General features: G+C 30.8%; 1 protein-coding gene across 3 annotated transcripts; it reads right to left on the bottom strand.

The window, feature by feature from the left end:
- Positions 1 to 3,716: 3,716 nt before the first annotated feature.
- Positions 3,717 to 14,200, bottom strand: LOC114126766 (protein phosphatase 1 regulatory subunit 3B-like). 3 transcript variants are annotated; one of them, XM_027990773.2, is made up of 5 exons: positions 13,623 to 14,200; positions 12,524 to 12,765; positions 9,775 to 10,192; positions 7,590 to 8,407; positions 3,717 to 5,952 (listed from the first exon to the last, which is right to left on the bottom strand). In XM_027990773.2, exons 3-4 carry the CDS (start codon positions 10,138 to 10,140, stop codon positions 7,640 to 7,642), a joined length of 1,134 nt encoding a protein of 377 aa, XP_027846574.1. In that variant the 5' UTR covers positions 10,141 to 10,192; positions 12,524 to 12,765; positions 13,623 to 14,200; the 3' UTR covers positions 3,717 to 5,952; positions 7,590 to 7,639. The 3 variants fall into 3 exon arrangements, with proteins under 3 accessions (XP_027846574.1, XP_027846573.1, XP_027846572.1); XM_027990772.2 differs by lacking the exon at positions 12,524 to 12,765 and having other exon boundaries at positions 13,623 to 14,110; XM_027990771.2 differs by lacking the exons at positions 12,524 to 12,765; positions 13,623 to 14,200 and having other exon boundaries at positions 9,775 to 11,501.
- Between the last annotated feature and the right edge of the window lie 2,166 nt (positions 14,201 to 16,366).

Here is a 16,366-nt window from a genome sequence, read left to right as displayed (position 1 = left end):
AAGTAATATATTTCATAATATTGACATAACATTCAATATTTTATGAATTATGAACTTTAAGAGTTTATAGTTTTGGATAAAAAAGCATTTCAATTTTATTTTATTGGGCAGGTGTACCATATAATAAGTATATTGCTATGAAGTAGATACATTAAAATCGATCGTAATATTATTATAACATATATATCCGTTAGTCTACAGAAAGTTTTCCAATTAATTCAGAAATTATGATTTCTATCGTGTTATATAATTACATAAAATCGGTATACCTATTAAAAAAATAGCTAGGAAAGCTCATTTCATGAATGAGCTAAATTCTAGGTTTCTAGATGTATTTTAATCCAACACAATAAACTAGGATTTCATATACCTAACTATGTAATTACGGACAATAAATACATATCGTAATATCAATAATTGAAATTATGTGCAGGTAACTAACGATTAAATGGATGGACGCATATATCTATGTATAAGGTATTTCAAACTTATAATAAATTAGAACCCTTAATTCTAATTCTAAAACAACACTACTCTATCGATAAAATCTACACGATAACAAGAAAAAATCTATCGATTAAGACAATAAAATTAACTAAAACAATGCTAATACGAAATGTATTCCAATATCAACAAAAAATAATAATAAGGAAGAGATGATGAAATATGTATGCTCTGTTGCAACATATTTAAACGATAAAAATAGATCCACAAAGTCACAAAGTAGTGCAACTACTTAATTTTATTTAGGGAATGATAACAAATGTCAAACGACTATACTAGATAATATACACTACACTTACCTATCTAATCAAATGTATTCGATCGATTTTATTATGCCAAGCACAAGATTATTTGTACCTATGCATCTACTACAGCTCCCAATCGAGGAAGTAATATTAACAATATTAATATTTGACCTAGCAAAGAGTTTTAATTTAATTCATATAAAAATAATAATATTGTAATTATTAAAAAACAACATTGATTATATTGTGCTGATATTATGGCTGTATATTATATATATAAATATTATATAAATTATTATCAAAACAAAAACCCTCCGTCTAACTCCGTGTAAAAATTAGCTAAGTAAAAAAAAGAAGAAAAAAATCAAAAAAAAAATCATTGTATAACCAAAACATTTTTCGCTTCATATGGAAATTATAAAACCAGTAATTTCAAAGCACTATAAAGATGTGATATCATAAATAAATGCTAAGTAAACTGAATTTAAGTATATTTAGTCTGTTTCGATAATTTATTTACTTGGCGATTCAGTATTTTTTTTTTTCAGTTCAATTGATTCAGTAGATAATTAATTATCTCATCTGACAAAAAACACCGAAATTTACACGGTTTTAATGGGAAATTCCTGCTTCGAGATAATATACACTGTCGTGCCGCCGCTTTTATTTTTTTTACTTAGCTCGCGCCACGACCGTGGCGCTGGATTTTACAAATTGTACAATTTTCTAGTTTAAAAATAATAAAAAAAAAAAAAAACTTACCGAGTGATTTATCATAAAAATTTAATTAATTTTGTATGCTTCTTCGTATATTAATGTTATAGATATATTCAAAAAAGAAAATACTTATATTTATACAAACCTTTATCTCACAACATATAAGGTAAACGTCGTTTTTTACTGTCGAATAGTCGAATATTCAATTATTTTCAATACGATATTTCCGATTAATTGATAACATGGCTAATCTATTTATCCTTTTCTAAAGAAAACAATATATTATTCAATTTTCAAAACAATTTTAAAATATTTCGTAATTCATAATAGATATTTTATAATACATTAGTAATAAATAGAACTAAAAATAAATTTGGGGGGGAGAGTTTAAATTCTAAGGCCTCCTGAATATGTTACTGAATATTTAGACAAAAAACCGAAGTGAAACTAAATTTGATTTTAATCGTTTTAAATTGAATGTATTAACGTCTAAAAATACATTGGTTTTTTTTTATAATATGTATCAATACACACATACAAAAAACAAAAATATAAATCATGCATTTAAAATTCAATACCAGTTTTAAATTTTTTAACTATAAGTATTGAAAACCCGACATTTACCCAATCATAACTGTTTTACTATCCTTTAGACAAATATAATAATAAATTGCTTAAAGGTTAATCTGAAAATACGATTAATAATTATTGTAATTAATTAATTAGAATTAGTAAAATTATACAATAAATAATACTTAACCTAGAAAAAAGGCAGATCACCGAGTCTCGAGACGACGTGAATGAAAAATGTGAAAACAATTCATGTGTCCATCGTTTTAAACTTCCGTCGCTGGTTACAATAGTAGGGAAATATATATATATATAATAATGCAATATGTACATATTGCAACGAGCAATATCTCTCTGTCGATATCTCTTGTCTTGCCATTATCACCAAGATATAGGTTACAGCATTCCTTATCTATTAATAGTCTTGTAAAGTATTTGAGTATTTATTATTGACATTAAAAGTATTTTAAATACTTTCTTAAAGTAGTTGTATAGTTTATGTACTTATGACTTATCTAACCATGTATGTATTATTATATTCGAATGCTTTTAAAAAAATCTTTTACAAGACTACCTACTAGCATCACTGAATCATTATTTAATTTAAAACAGCTTGGCAACTCTAGATTAAATAATTATAGAAACATGTTCACGATTCCATCATTTCCATCTGGCTGCAATAGCTGTAATTTAGAATGCGTTTTTCTGTTGGCCAATTTCTCAAATCATTTAATAGAAGTAGAATACTTTATATTTTTCAGTGAATACTACCTACAATACCTATAATTGTTTAATTACGATACTTACATTATAAAAATGAAGAACGGAAAATAAAGCTCTTCGTAGATCGCAGAGTTTAATATATCACTATATAGGTATTCTAGAGACTTCACTTTCACTCAGACTTTAACCCCCTTCCAAAAAAAAAAAAAAATCTACAAAGCCCAGTACCAATACCAAAATATCAATAATAAATACTTATAGCTCTGATCCGTCACTACCGCATCGGCATGATTAACTAGTAGTGAATAAATCACTTAGGTAATAATTATGCATTCGTGTGCGTATTTTGTATAGGTAGGTACAACCATCGTACGGTAGTATGTCGTTTCGAGTATCCGACTACGATAATGTTAATATATATTTTAGAAAATCGACTTAAGTCACGGGTAGATATAATATGTATAGCGAAACGAAGAAGACTATAATACACACATAGGTACCTATAATACCGCTAAATACCATTGCGCTGGGTAAACATAACTAATGTGTGTACGATCGTCGTCGACCTAGAAAGCATTTATTGCATTATTACACATTGTACACAGAATCATGCGTGGGCGTATATCTATATTAGTTTTGTCGATTCGCCAAAACCGAAAACGATTAATCGCAGCGGCAATTGAAGTCCAATTATAATTAATAATAATGGATACTAAATAAATGTGTACACATCATTGACGTGCAGCGAAACAGAACCACTGAACACATAGCTCGTTCGATTGACCTAACTCAGTAATGATGGTCGATATTATATAGATACAGAATTATTATTTTACTGATATTGATTGTAATGATGATGATACAGGTAATGTTATAATAATATTTATATTGTTAGGAGACCGCCGCGGCCAGATATTTAACAAGGGTCAAATTCTACTATCACATAAAAAAATAATATTATATCCAAAAATAACACTGTTTATTTTTACAATTTACTTTGCACAATACATAAAAATGGATGTTGTACATTAATCGGCGTTTAAAAATCGATTAGCGTATCGACTCATTCACATCTTATATAATAAACTAAACTAAAATAAATATTTAATAACAAGTAATAATAATAATAATAATATAGAGATAATCTTACAATGCCGATGATAATAAATAATATATAAATCACAATAGTTAGAAATTACAATGATTATGAATTTTTTTTACAATGATATACAATATTTTACCAGTATAATGTTAGTTATTTATTACTATCTGATATTACATTAATATGATATTTACACAGTCCTTAAGCTACTTATAGAAACATATTTTGACTAATGAGTTCTACTCTACGCTAAATAATAATATACTACATGGATATGATAATATGATATATTTAACAATGATTATCAATATAATATAATATACATTATATTTTATTCGAGATTAAACAATATTGATGTAAAATTAAATTCGATAAAGACTAAACCAATATGATTTTCACATTTTATATTGTATTGTACAAAAAATAATAAAACGTTTATCAATACATAATTAATATTTCGGTTTACAACAGGAACATAAAGCAGCAATGCGTCCTTCAGAATGTAAGGCCCGTTTCACACATACGGACGCGTATCGTACGCGCGCGTTTTTAGTTTACACTAAGTTCATACTCCGAGGGCGGCGCGTTTTGCTCGCCGACATGTATGAACTTGATCAATGTTAACTAAAAACGCACGCGTACGACACGCGTCCACGTGAAACGGACTTACGGTTCGCATACGAACGGAACGCGTTTCTAATCGAGCATTATAAGCTAATGACTAGTTTTCTTTTCTACTTATATTTTTGTTTTTATTTTAACTCTGATGAGACGATATTTACACGCGATCGAAAACGACTAGACATCGTTATCTTGTTTTAAGGGAATAATAACAATAGTGATTATAATATGCGGTTCGTATGAGTAATAATAAACAGGACTTCCGCGTATAATGAGCCATATATTATGCACTGCTGCGTTATGAGCCGTTATTATTAGGTATAATGCGCTGTATATCTGTACAACAAATGTTAATTTAAACATAAATATTGTAAAAAATAATAATAATAACTAAATGCTATAAATATAAGTGTATGGACAAATATATAACGAGTGGTTACAAGTTGTATATTTATTGCGTGAATTATGGAAGGACTGGGGGGCAGAACAATGGTAAAGGTGAGATTTAAACAATTTTTCATGAAATAAAAATAAACCGAGTTTTTTTAAAACAATTCAATTATTTAAATTAAAATATTGGTTTTGGCCATCTCAAAAAAAATATTACAGTGTATTTGAAGAAGGGTAGTTCCGCAAACACGGATAACACACGATTCATAGGATTATTTTTAACTTAAAATGGGGGTTGATAAATTATTTAAGAGAACACAATAATAGTGGGTAATAATAAATAAAAGTAAAAATAATAGTAGTAATAAAAATAAATAATAAATAAATTGTACAAAATAATAAACAGACGTTTCGGGTCTTACGACAACAAAAAAAGTAAAATACGAATATTATAATATATGTACATATCAGTCTTATATGAGATGGCCATTTAGTCTTTAATTTACACAATATCACTTTCTATTAAAAAACAAAAAATACAATGATATTCAACACAAATAAAATTCATAAAACGTAAAAAATGTGTATATAATAATTTATGTTTATAATAATAATAATAATAAGAATAAGAATAAGAATACATTAGTTTTAAGATTAATATTTCCTCTTTTTATACTTCAATACATTAAAACAGGAAAAAAAGTTAAAATATCAAATCAACGATTTCACTAGATTACAGTATTTGATTTATAACTGTTTATATTATTTTTTTTTTTATTATTATATAAAAAAATGTCAGTTCGTTGATATAATATTCTTTTTTTAAAATAATGTGATGAAATAAAATTTTTTCGAATATACTTAAATTAAAACAATAAATAGAGGTACCTATATAAAAATTCAAAAATTGTATAAAAACAAACGTATACATTTCGTTTTGTTTAACATTAATCTGTTATTTACACGCGGTCATGCACGTCGACTAATAATGATATTTTGGGTGGACAACGAACAGTTCTCACTGCTTAACTTTGTCAAAGTTGCAGATTTTTTTCGAAATTAAAAAAAAATTCCCACAATCTGCAAACAGAAATACAAAATTATATATAATTCATATAGTATGTTATATTTAAAAAGTGTCACACGGATCGGTGGGCGCTAGTAAATTGGTTCGCTTAGCTTGACCTACACGCACATGAGTGGACGGGACGCGACCAAAATAGACAGCCAAGGTCGATTCGAACTTCGAGAATAGCGTTACCGGAAAGTGCATTGGCTACAGTGCATTGATAAGAACACGAAAGTTAAAAAATGAATATCCCTACCAATATTAATCTATACGCTAACCTTGATAAATGGTAAACGCGAAAATATACATATTATATTATATTATTATATTTAATAATATTATGTACCTTGAACTTTGAGACCTGATTAGTATAGTTTACACGAGTATGATTGATATTACTAATTTAAAAACGTTTCGCTACATGTTTTTTTTTCGCTAACACTTTTAAATCGGTTACCGATACCTATTTATGAACGTTTATTCATCCCAATGGTTCGTAAAGTTAACTAATATTAGTTGTTATTACAGTAATATCGACACAATGCCGAAGTCTAATGAACCGATAATACACATGATATTTAAATGAACGCGATTTATTTTATTATGAATCTGATCACTCGACACAGTCTAATAATAAAATAACCATACAATAATAATGTAGCTTTTATTTATTTTGAGATACCACAAATAGTTTATTCCGATAATTTAATGCAATATTTTAATTACAACAATGTATCTGCATTGGTTAATGTGTATTGGTCACCGAATAGGTTTTAACTTTTTGTTAGGAAATAAGCGTTTCAATAAGCTTTTAGCCTTTAGGTATCTGATCAATTAATCGATTGAAACAAATATTTGACTCTTCTTGAACTGTTTGGTGGTAGGCAATATTATAATTATGTTATTTCAAATAATATTATCAAAATTATCATCGCAAATCATAAAAACCTTCAGAAGCAAAGGAACTGAAATCATCGAAACGTTGAGAAACACGCAAATTATTATTGGTAAATACAAGTATATAGTCGAATACCATTAGATAGCCTATAACCATGAACTTTGGTTATATAGTTACATATTATATGAATGTGTTGAGTACCTATATATTAAACAGTTTATTTTTAATTGACTTTTAATTTTCCTTTCGTCATTATGTATAGGCGCACGTGTGAATTATGGCGCCAAAAAAATAAAAAATAAGTGAAATAATTATTGAAATATGGTTTCTTCCGAGTTAGCCCAGATTTTAAATACCACAGCAGTGCAGATGTCAAAACACGTGTAATGAGCAAGTACTTACAGCATCGAAAACACTTAATACGTACCATTAAATTACTAGTACAATCGGAATATAATTATCCACACACTCCTTTCCGATAGCACTGTTAACTATATTGCCTTTCATATTATGATAATATTATTTCGTTATATAGGTACAATCAAGTGCTATTTTTATGATTATATTTATTTATTAAATCAAAACTAATGTTCGGTTAGGCGGAGGGGGTGTGGCGAGCGGGTTTAAGTCGACAAACGAAATCGGACCGCGTAATGGAAAACCTAACCTATAAGGTAACCAGCGTGTCGGTGACAAGACGATACGGTCGATATATAACTAAACGATAATAACTGCAATATAGTGACTTACATTTTAGACTGGCGGACTATGGCTGACGGGGGCGGCGGCGGATGGAACGTTCACCAGTACGCGAAAACGTCGGTTTTCTGGTCGCGCCAACCGGACCACGAGTTCTGCCTGGACTGGGCGCCGAAGTAGTGGACGGGCTGCTTCGCGTGGTGATCGAAGTCGGCGACCAGGACGGGCGACAGCGTGGACTGCAGCTGTTGCGGCGGCAGCGGGGCCCCGTTGGACGGGCTGCCCACGGACACGCAATAGTTGAGGCCGTCGTTGTTGTCCCAACACTCGAAATCCGAACTCCTGTAGCACACGGCGAACTCCATGGACGCGGCGTGGACGGGCAGCGGCAACTGGAACGAGAACGTGTCGTAGATGGCCGCGACGTTGGGCGCGGGACCGGTGGCCGCGGTCGACATGGCGTTGTTCTGCACGTACATGCACGGCGTGTCCGCGTGATCGGCCCACCGGTCGTGCGTGGACCTGATGAACACGTCCTTGTCGTAGGACAGGTTGCGCACCTTGACCGTGCCCACGATCCTCCGGTCCGGCGACCGGACGATCACGTTCTCCAGCGACACGTTGTCCGTGTCCAACCGTTTCCGGAAGTCCACGTAGCTGGAAGCCGGCTGCGAGAATCTGAGGTTCCACTGCGGCGGTAACTGATCGGCGGCCGCCGCGGCCGACGACCTGGAGCACTTACCCCCGGCGGCGTCCGCTTGGAGGAACGATGACGACGATGACGCGCCCGATTGGGTCAGGTTCTGAAAGTACGGTTTGGTGGTCATCAGTTTCGGTGGCTGGTTCGACGGTTCGTTCATCAATCGCACCTGCGAGCAAAAAACATTATAGGTACGTTAGGTTAGGTAGTTTTTTAATATTTTAAGTTTATTTTTATCAAATTGGTAGAAGAAGTATCACTGTATACACTTGATACTTGTTCAGCTCACAATTTTCAACCAAACCTCTATTCGATTACAGAGAGAGACCTGAGTATCTATATTGAGAAGGAAATTTCTATTTTTTTTTTTTATTCACTCTCAAACGAATTGTTAAAACATTATTTCAAAAAATTGGTCATATATTTCATTTATAATTAGATAACCATACAGATCCAAAAGTAGTTTGAAATGAATGAAAATTATGAATTTTTTTATCAAAAAAATGATAATACACACTAAACTGTAAAATATCTCATAGGGATTGGGATTCTTACATTGTAATATGTAGACATCTTAAATTATATAATATGAATATAACTTTAATTTATATTACTGTGATACTGTATCACATACAAGTATTGTTCAAATTTTTTCCTATTTCGTATTTTATTAAAACATTGAACAAAATATTATTTTATGAAATTATTATCGCACGTTAGCTGCAATGGAACGACGCTATAGAGTAACGTAAAGAATGACTTCCGCTGAGCTATGCGTTATAAGTCACAAACCTCTAACAGGCAATTGCGATAATTTTATATAACAGTCTTAGTACAGTAAGTACCTGCGTGTATAGCTTACCGAAGTAATAAATGATGTCTACTGATTATTATTCAATACCCTAATCACCTCGAACTGTTAAGATAATGAGAATATTATACATTATTAGCTGATAGCCGTCGACTGTTTTGTAGAGTATGTAGACTTTGTAGAGTAACTATGTTTGATGAAACGACAAGACGATTACACTATTTAAAGAAAATCACGTCTTGTACATAATTATTTATATCGTACTGATATAATACACCACACGTACCACACTTGTACTACCATACGAGTTTCGGGTCATCGTATTCAACGACACACAACATCCGAAATATACTGATAGATAACCTACAAGTTACGACTTAATTGCAATATTATATAGGTACAACGTAATCGTAATGTTGTATTAAATTTATAATAATGATAATATTATATTTAACTGATGGCACGTAGGTATGTCGAGTAGTCCGAAATAAATTGCTTTTAATAGTTATAATATATAATATATACTATTTACTATAAGTCTAGTCACTCGTCACAAAATAAAATACCTATCATAGACACCGCATATAGTAGTTATACCTTAGTATATAACCCTAGTTAAAAATACGAATTCTTCGAGGATAACTTGTAAAAATATTATGTTATGTACGCTTCATACGTTAGGACTAAACTATAATGTTGTTAAACTACAGATGAGTGTCACTTACTTGAGTCAGCGATAGGCCTCGGTCGTCAGCGAAGACGACTTTCTTCTTTCTTCGGATCGGACTGGACGGCTCGTTCTCGTCTGATGACGAACCCGACGACGATCCTATGCTACCCTCTGAATCGGCCCTAATCACGAGACATGGTCTGCGGGGCTTGCTGGAGTTTGGCAAATTGGCCACCATCAACTGTCTGTCGTCCGACCGAGTTGGCGAAAAGGACGATCGGCGCACCGACAACGGCGATTGTTGCTTCTGGTTCACGACCAACCGAAAGTTCTGGTAGAGTACGGACAGCTGATCTTGTTGCGGTCCGCTGTAGATCGGCGGGCTGTGCGCCACCATGACGTCGCAACATTCGGTTAACATGTTGGTGGCTGTTGTGGTGATGACTGAGGGCGATCTACGTGGACTTTGGTACCTATAAGCGAACAAAAACAACAGCGGCGAACACATTTTATTGACGATCTTATAATACACAGAAAAAGAGGGTAAATAATGTAAACTATGGTGTATAATCATGATATTGTAAACATTAATGTAATATAATTTTTTTAGATACGCGTAATACAAGTTTTACGAGTATTAATAGAGGGACATATCCGTCGAGGATACCACATATCGGATGTATGTGAGCACAAACAACACACGATCAAACACCCTATATACACATATATAGTAATATGTGTGCGGAGACCTTAAAGTACATAGAGGCCACGCATCGATGGCGGGCAGGCGCTGCTGCAGTTTACGGACCGCTAAAATGTTAATTTGTTACACTTATATAGAGTCCTGGAAATTCTAGCAAACAGAAAATTCAAAATAAATACATAATCATTAATACTTTCACAAATACAATAATGTTAGCAACACCAATAATTAGCGATACCACCAATAATGGCACATCGACACAATGACGTTCAACAATAATACTGTAAAAGTAAGACCCGAGAAAAAAATTTCACCCTAATTAGAACATGCGAAGCCGCACGTTCAAACATCTCGTGCAAATATTCAACCCAATGATGGATGCAAAAGCTCAAAAATAATTAATTGTTATAGAGACATGAAATATTTGAACAGCAATAATAGCATCTTAAAGCATTTTATAAAATCTTATTTTTCAGTGAAATACCTCAAAAATAAAAATTATTAAAGAAAATACCTAGATCATCGTACTAACACTCATTGTTACATTAAAGATTCATGGAAAATTTTTTCCCCTTAATTTGTTTTGAATTCATAACTAATAAGCAAATAAATTATGCATAAAATACAAGAATGTCAATTGCTTTTGTTCCGTCAAACCAATAATAGGCCATGCATTATTTACATTTGTATTTAATTTTAATTAGCGCCGATAAAAAATAATTCTTATGCAAAAAATTATCAGTATTGTATTTAATTTGTTGAGCTATCTAAAAATAACACTAATGTTATTTATATAGTGCCTTTTACTAAAAGGTAATAACTTAACGATAACACATAATATATCTTGAGCATCCATTCGAATGAATGTTCATAGAACTAAAGATTCAAAGGTCAAATATGAAACTATTATCAATACGAAGCAAGTTCATTTGTGTGGTTGATATAATAAAACAAGCTGATAATTACTTAAATCATAGATAACTTTATGTGAATATAATTTTTTTTTTTAATTATTTCCAATTGACTTTATTATTTCAATGAAACCTATAAAATTTTGAAGATTTTTTCCTACAAAGTACTTGATTAATTACAATATGTATAGTGTATACTGTAGTATATGATAATAATTAATAATTATACTATTCTATAGTGATATTTATTTATAGATATAATGACATTTATAAAAAAAATTAACTAGTGTAAATACAATACAAATATTTTTTAAATATTTTACAGCCATATTAACATAATTTTATCCATATCAACATTATATGTTTCCAAAAACTAATTTCTTACATGAACGAAACATTTCAAGTTACTAAACAAAATATGTGCAATACATACATGGGTTTTTTTTAAGTACCTATCTACCTATTGACTATTATACATAAATTAAAATGTTTTATTTTTATCTGACAGTAAAACTTGTATTAAAAACACATTTAATTATCATCTATCATAATTATTATTAAAACATTTTAATCAATGTATAGAATATTCATTATTTTGGGTTAAAGGCTGTCCAGATAAAGGCACACAAACCTCCGTGCTGAAAATGCATGACCTAGGCTAGCTTTATAAAGCTGATGGTTTATTAATGCTACATATAATTAAATAATAAGTCATAACTATGATTATGATAACTAATATGTATAAGGTTTTTTTCGTGCTAAAATGTAGTTATCAGCTTAGCTATACACATTAAAACATAATATTTTAAAAATTAAACACATTTTACTATTGTTTTGTTAAAAAATAATGGTCAGCAGCTAAGAATCTATATATTTGTATCTTATATGAAAAGATAAGTGTTCGAACAATATTATGTACCTATTTATATTTGTTTTTATGTGTATTTCTTAAATTATATAAAAAAGGATCATATAAAAAGTAAAAACAAGAAGATTTAAATTTGGAATTAAAATAGTATTTGCATCACTATAGGTAAAAGCCATCAGAAGTTGGAATATGACAAGAAGTAAGTGTCAAAAAGCAAACAAAATATCCGTTAAAATATACATGCAATGGACATGACGTAGTATTATATTATAGTAGATACTTGCAATATTATAAGATAAACAATTAATAGTGATATGATTACCAGGTGAAGATGATGCTTTCTAGGTAAAACTAGATTACTGGAAAATGTGTTATATTATTAATTTTTTTAATTGCAATAATATAGCTGTCTAATGCTTAAAAGTGGATTCAGCTTCGCGGAGGTGGAGAACCGTGACGTCCGGAACCAACGCTTGGCACCTGACACTCATCATGGATCTCCGATGGTGCGCGTTCATTCTACTCTATCACTAACCGATACCAGATGACCACTAACCAGATGACCTGTAGAAAACCGACCACGAACATTTAAAACAGCGAAAATACATAACTGAACAAATATACGTCCCTATACGTTTAGGACAAAGGCGGTTTGATTGCGGAACACGGTCCGTTTTCTCTCGTTGTTTTCTACTTAAAACGCAGATTAAAAAGAAAAGTGCTCGAATTATTAATATTTGCTAGTCACGTAATCACGTACATACAAGGATAATGTGCCAAAAGTATCAAAAACGAGATTGTCTTATAGCTCCCACTCGAACTACAAAAACTATAGTCGAGGGGAAAACAGAATAAAAAGTCCCCCCATCATTTTGCCCTTCGCCAAAAGATCACGGCCGAAAATAAACTCGGACCAGTGCCAAACAATATATTATATATATTATAAGGTCGAAAGATGACGCGCGTTTATCGAATAGTCGCCTACGTGAGGTATTTCGGCGGTCTCGGCGAGAGCTGAGAGAGCACAGCAGAATATGAGATATGACAATAACTTTAATAATAACGATAAAAATATATCATAATTTAATTACATTAAATTGATGTAATTATTATATTATGATTCGTAGCTCGTGCGTACCTAACGATGCGATAAAAATACGTATAATAATCGTCGCGAACCTACAGACGCACTGAAGATTAAAATCGATATTATGCATGAATGCGTGGAATCGATTTCTAAAATTAAATTATTTTTCCCTAACTGAAATAATCTCGGCCTTACGAAACGGCGGGATTTCCTACTAGCTGCCGTTTGCGGGAAGTTTCTCCCAAAAACGAAACGAGCCTAATAATAAATAATATATTACGTTTACATAAACGATTTCGATAAAAAAAAAATAAAAAAATAAAAAAATACTTACTGCAATATGGTGTCCGTTTTTTCGGCCGGCGTGCGGAGCTTCTGATCGCAATACAGTTTGAATGATTCAATGCAAGTTCAAACGACAGCAGTAATAATAATGATATAGCGTATATTATATTATATTGTCCTCAGGTTACTGTATCGTTTCTGTTTTCATCAGAATATTGATAATAATTAAAATAACAACGTTGATGTGGTAACCCTTGTGATGTTTGTGCGGGTCGAGAGATTTGAAATCGAAAAAAAAAGTGAAGCTAGTTTATTTCGTTTGACGAAAAAATGTTGTATTTTAATTGAGAAATTATAATATTGGTCTGTATATTATTTAAACGAGATCGATGAACAATAAAAAAATAAAATAAATCACAGTAATGCAGCCATCATATTGTATCGGACACTGATTAACCGAACCATGGCGGACGGTCGTCAGATTTTTTTTTGGTGAGTCTCAACAGTAGTTGTGAACTTGCAGGCGTTGCGTTGTGCTACGAAGCGTCGACTGAACGTGTCGTAGTAGATATAGCCGTAGTCGTCGGTCAGACGCACAGATAACAGCGATACCACCACCATAGTCTCGGCCACCACCACAGACTAACCGACTCGTACCTCCAATCCACCCCGCCAAAAAAAGGCGCCGATTTCCAATTGGATATTTTAATAATATTATGATAACAGTAAGTGCTGTTTATAATTTAGGTGCAATATTATTGTATTTGCAGCCTTTACCGTAAAGATAATCAGGTGGTTAATAACAGTCATCACATGTTATTGACGATTTGGCGATGTACCTACTATATTGTTATTGCACCATTCACATCATTATTATATAATTTATATTATTTAAATGCATACCGTTATTTAAGTTATTTCTCAACAACTTCAAATCGTTATCTAATGTATCTAATACATTTTTGTTTTTTTTACTTAAGGCCGCTGAAATCCACCTGTTGGATCTAATACTATTTCTTAGAGCCATCAACAAAATGCTGCAACCACTGAGGTTTAAAAAAACATGTTTTATTCTATTATATTTACTGTAATACACAATAATATTTAATAATTTAAACACTGAGTAAAACATTTTTTCTCTACTTTTCTCTCCGTGTTTTTATCATAAAAAATAAAAACACTTGTCCGTAAAATAATTCAATAAAAAAAAAATATAGGTTTATACAGGTTAACAATTTTTAATATTAAGTGTATACTATTTTCGTCATGAATGCAGTAATACTCACACTCGTTTTCAATATTTTTAGTACCTATGTGGTTTAAGGCATTGAATTTATTATCTATTACAAAAATATATTGCTGTTTTTTACATTGGAAGTTACGTATCCCGAAAAACTGGTAAGAATAGAATTTTTTTAAATGTGGTAACTCTAATGAAAATTTCTGTACACAGTTATTTGTATTAATACATAGATCAATCAGATGTAGGCATATCATATTTATTTTATTGTTTGCATGACAGTTTCTAGAAATTATTTTTTATTTACACACATTACTTATATAATAAATTATTTTAAATACAAACATATTAATTAAAATTAAAAAGTTAGGTTAGGTTTAATTTCTGGTCGTACTCAAACTCTAAAATACAAAATTATTTCTCTGAAAAAATCATCTTTATATCTGGTTTCTTTCGAGGAGATAATTTACTTCCTATCTATATATTATAAATGGTTTAAGTATCTGATGTTATTTTACATTCTAAAATTCTTTTATTAACTAATTTTGAGAATATTTTTGAAATCATTAATTGCTTAAATGATGCTACAGTTAGATCTAATACGAATGGTGACAACAAAACACCTATAAAAACTACAAATAGTGTTTCAATTTCAAATTTCGGGGGTGGTTTCCGATAGTAAAATAAATATCCTTGGTGCATTATAGAGGTCAAAAGTAAATATTATCCAACAGTTTTCAAAAAAAAATAGAAAAACACAAAAAAAAGGCGAAGAAAAAACGAGAATAACTTTTTTTTATTAGCATTTGTAGTTCAAATGTTGACAAAAATTTGTCAAAATCATGAATTCATGAATACTTACAAATTATTTTGTAGGTATAATTTATAAAATGTTTTCTATAAGTAGCTAAGAGTTGAATAATGAATACAAAATTTTCCATAAGTTTGGCTTACAATAATTATAAAAGAACTTAAATTTTGGTGTATTCAGGCCATTAGGTATCTAAAACATAAACCACTTTTTTCACCAACCATTGTAAATTATATTCTAGGCTGACAAATCCTCTTCGTTCAGAATCGTTTTTCGTATATATTATATAACCTATCATTAGATTCAAATTTAACACTCTTATTATATCTATTATAGTGATCCACACGGCACCGAATGTACAGCAGAGCAGTACCAACTTACCCACTTTTTTATTTAAAAAAATATTATTATTATATTTAAATTACTGATAAAGTATATAATATAATATATATATGCAACAAATCTTTTAATTAGAATTTATTTCCATAATAAAAAAATATTTTATTATTAAACAAGTATCGGGGATGGAATGTATTAAAAATGGGTATACACTTATACAGCGTATTTTATAGTACCTATAGAATTTTCAAAGACGCGAAATTATAAGTTACCAGTCCCATGTAGATACTTATAATTTATATATGATGTATTAATACTGTTTACTGCTACTTTATGCTTGCGACGGAACTATTTTTCATTATAAGTGGCAATTTCCGATTTAAAATAAAACAAATAACACAAA

The sequence above is a fragment of the Aphis gossypii genome, chromosome 2 (assembly GCF_020184175.1).
Source record: "Aphis gossypii isolate Hap1 chromosome 2, ASM2018417v2, whole genome shotgun sequence".
Lineage (NCBI taxonomy): Eukaryota > Metazoa > Arthropoda > Insecta > Hemiptera > Aphididae > Aphis > Aphis gossypii.
This window is presented reverse-complemented; position numbering and strand designations above follow the sequence as displayed.

What these genes read in the sequence shown, in the direction of transcription:
- LOC114126766 (XM_027990771.2), bottom strand. Translation starts at nt 10,293, where the DNA reads ATGATTATACACCATAGTTTACATTATTTACCCTCTTTTTCTGTGTAT. An exon ending in GAGGCCTATCGCTGACTCAA is followed by an intron (nt 8,408 to 9,774) that starts GTAAGTGACACT and finishes TTTTGCTCGCAG; the next exon opens with GTGCGATTGATGAACGAACC.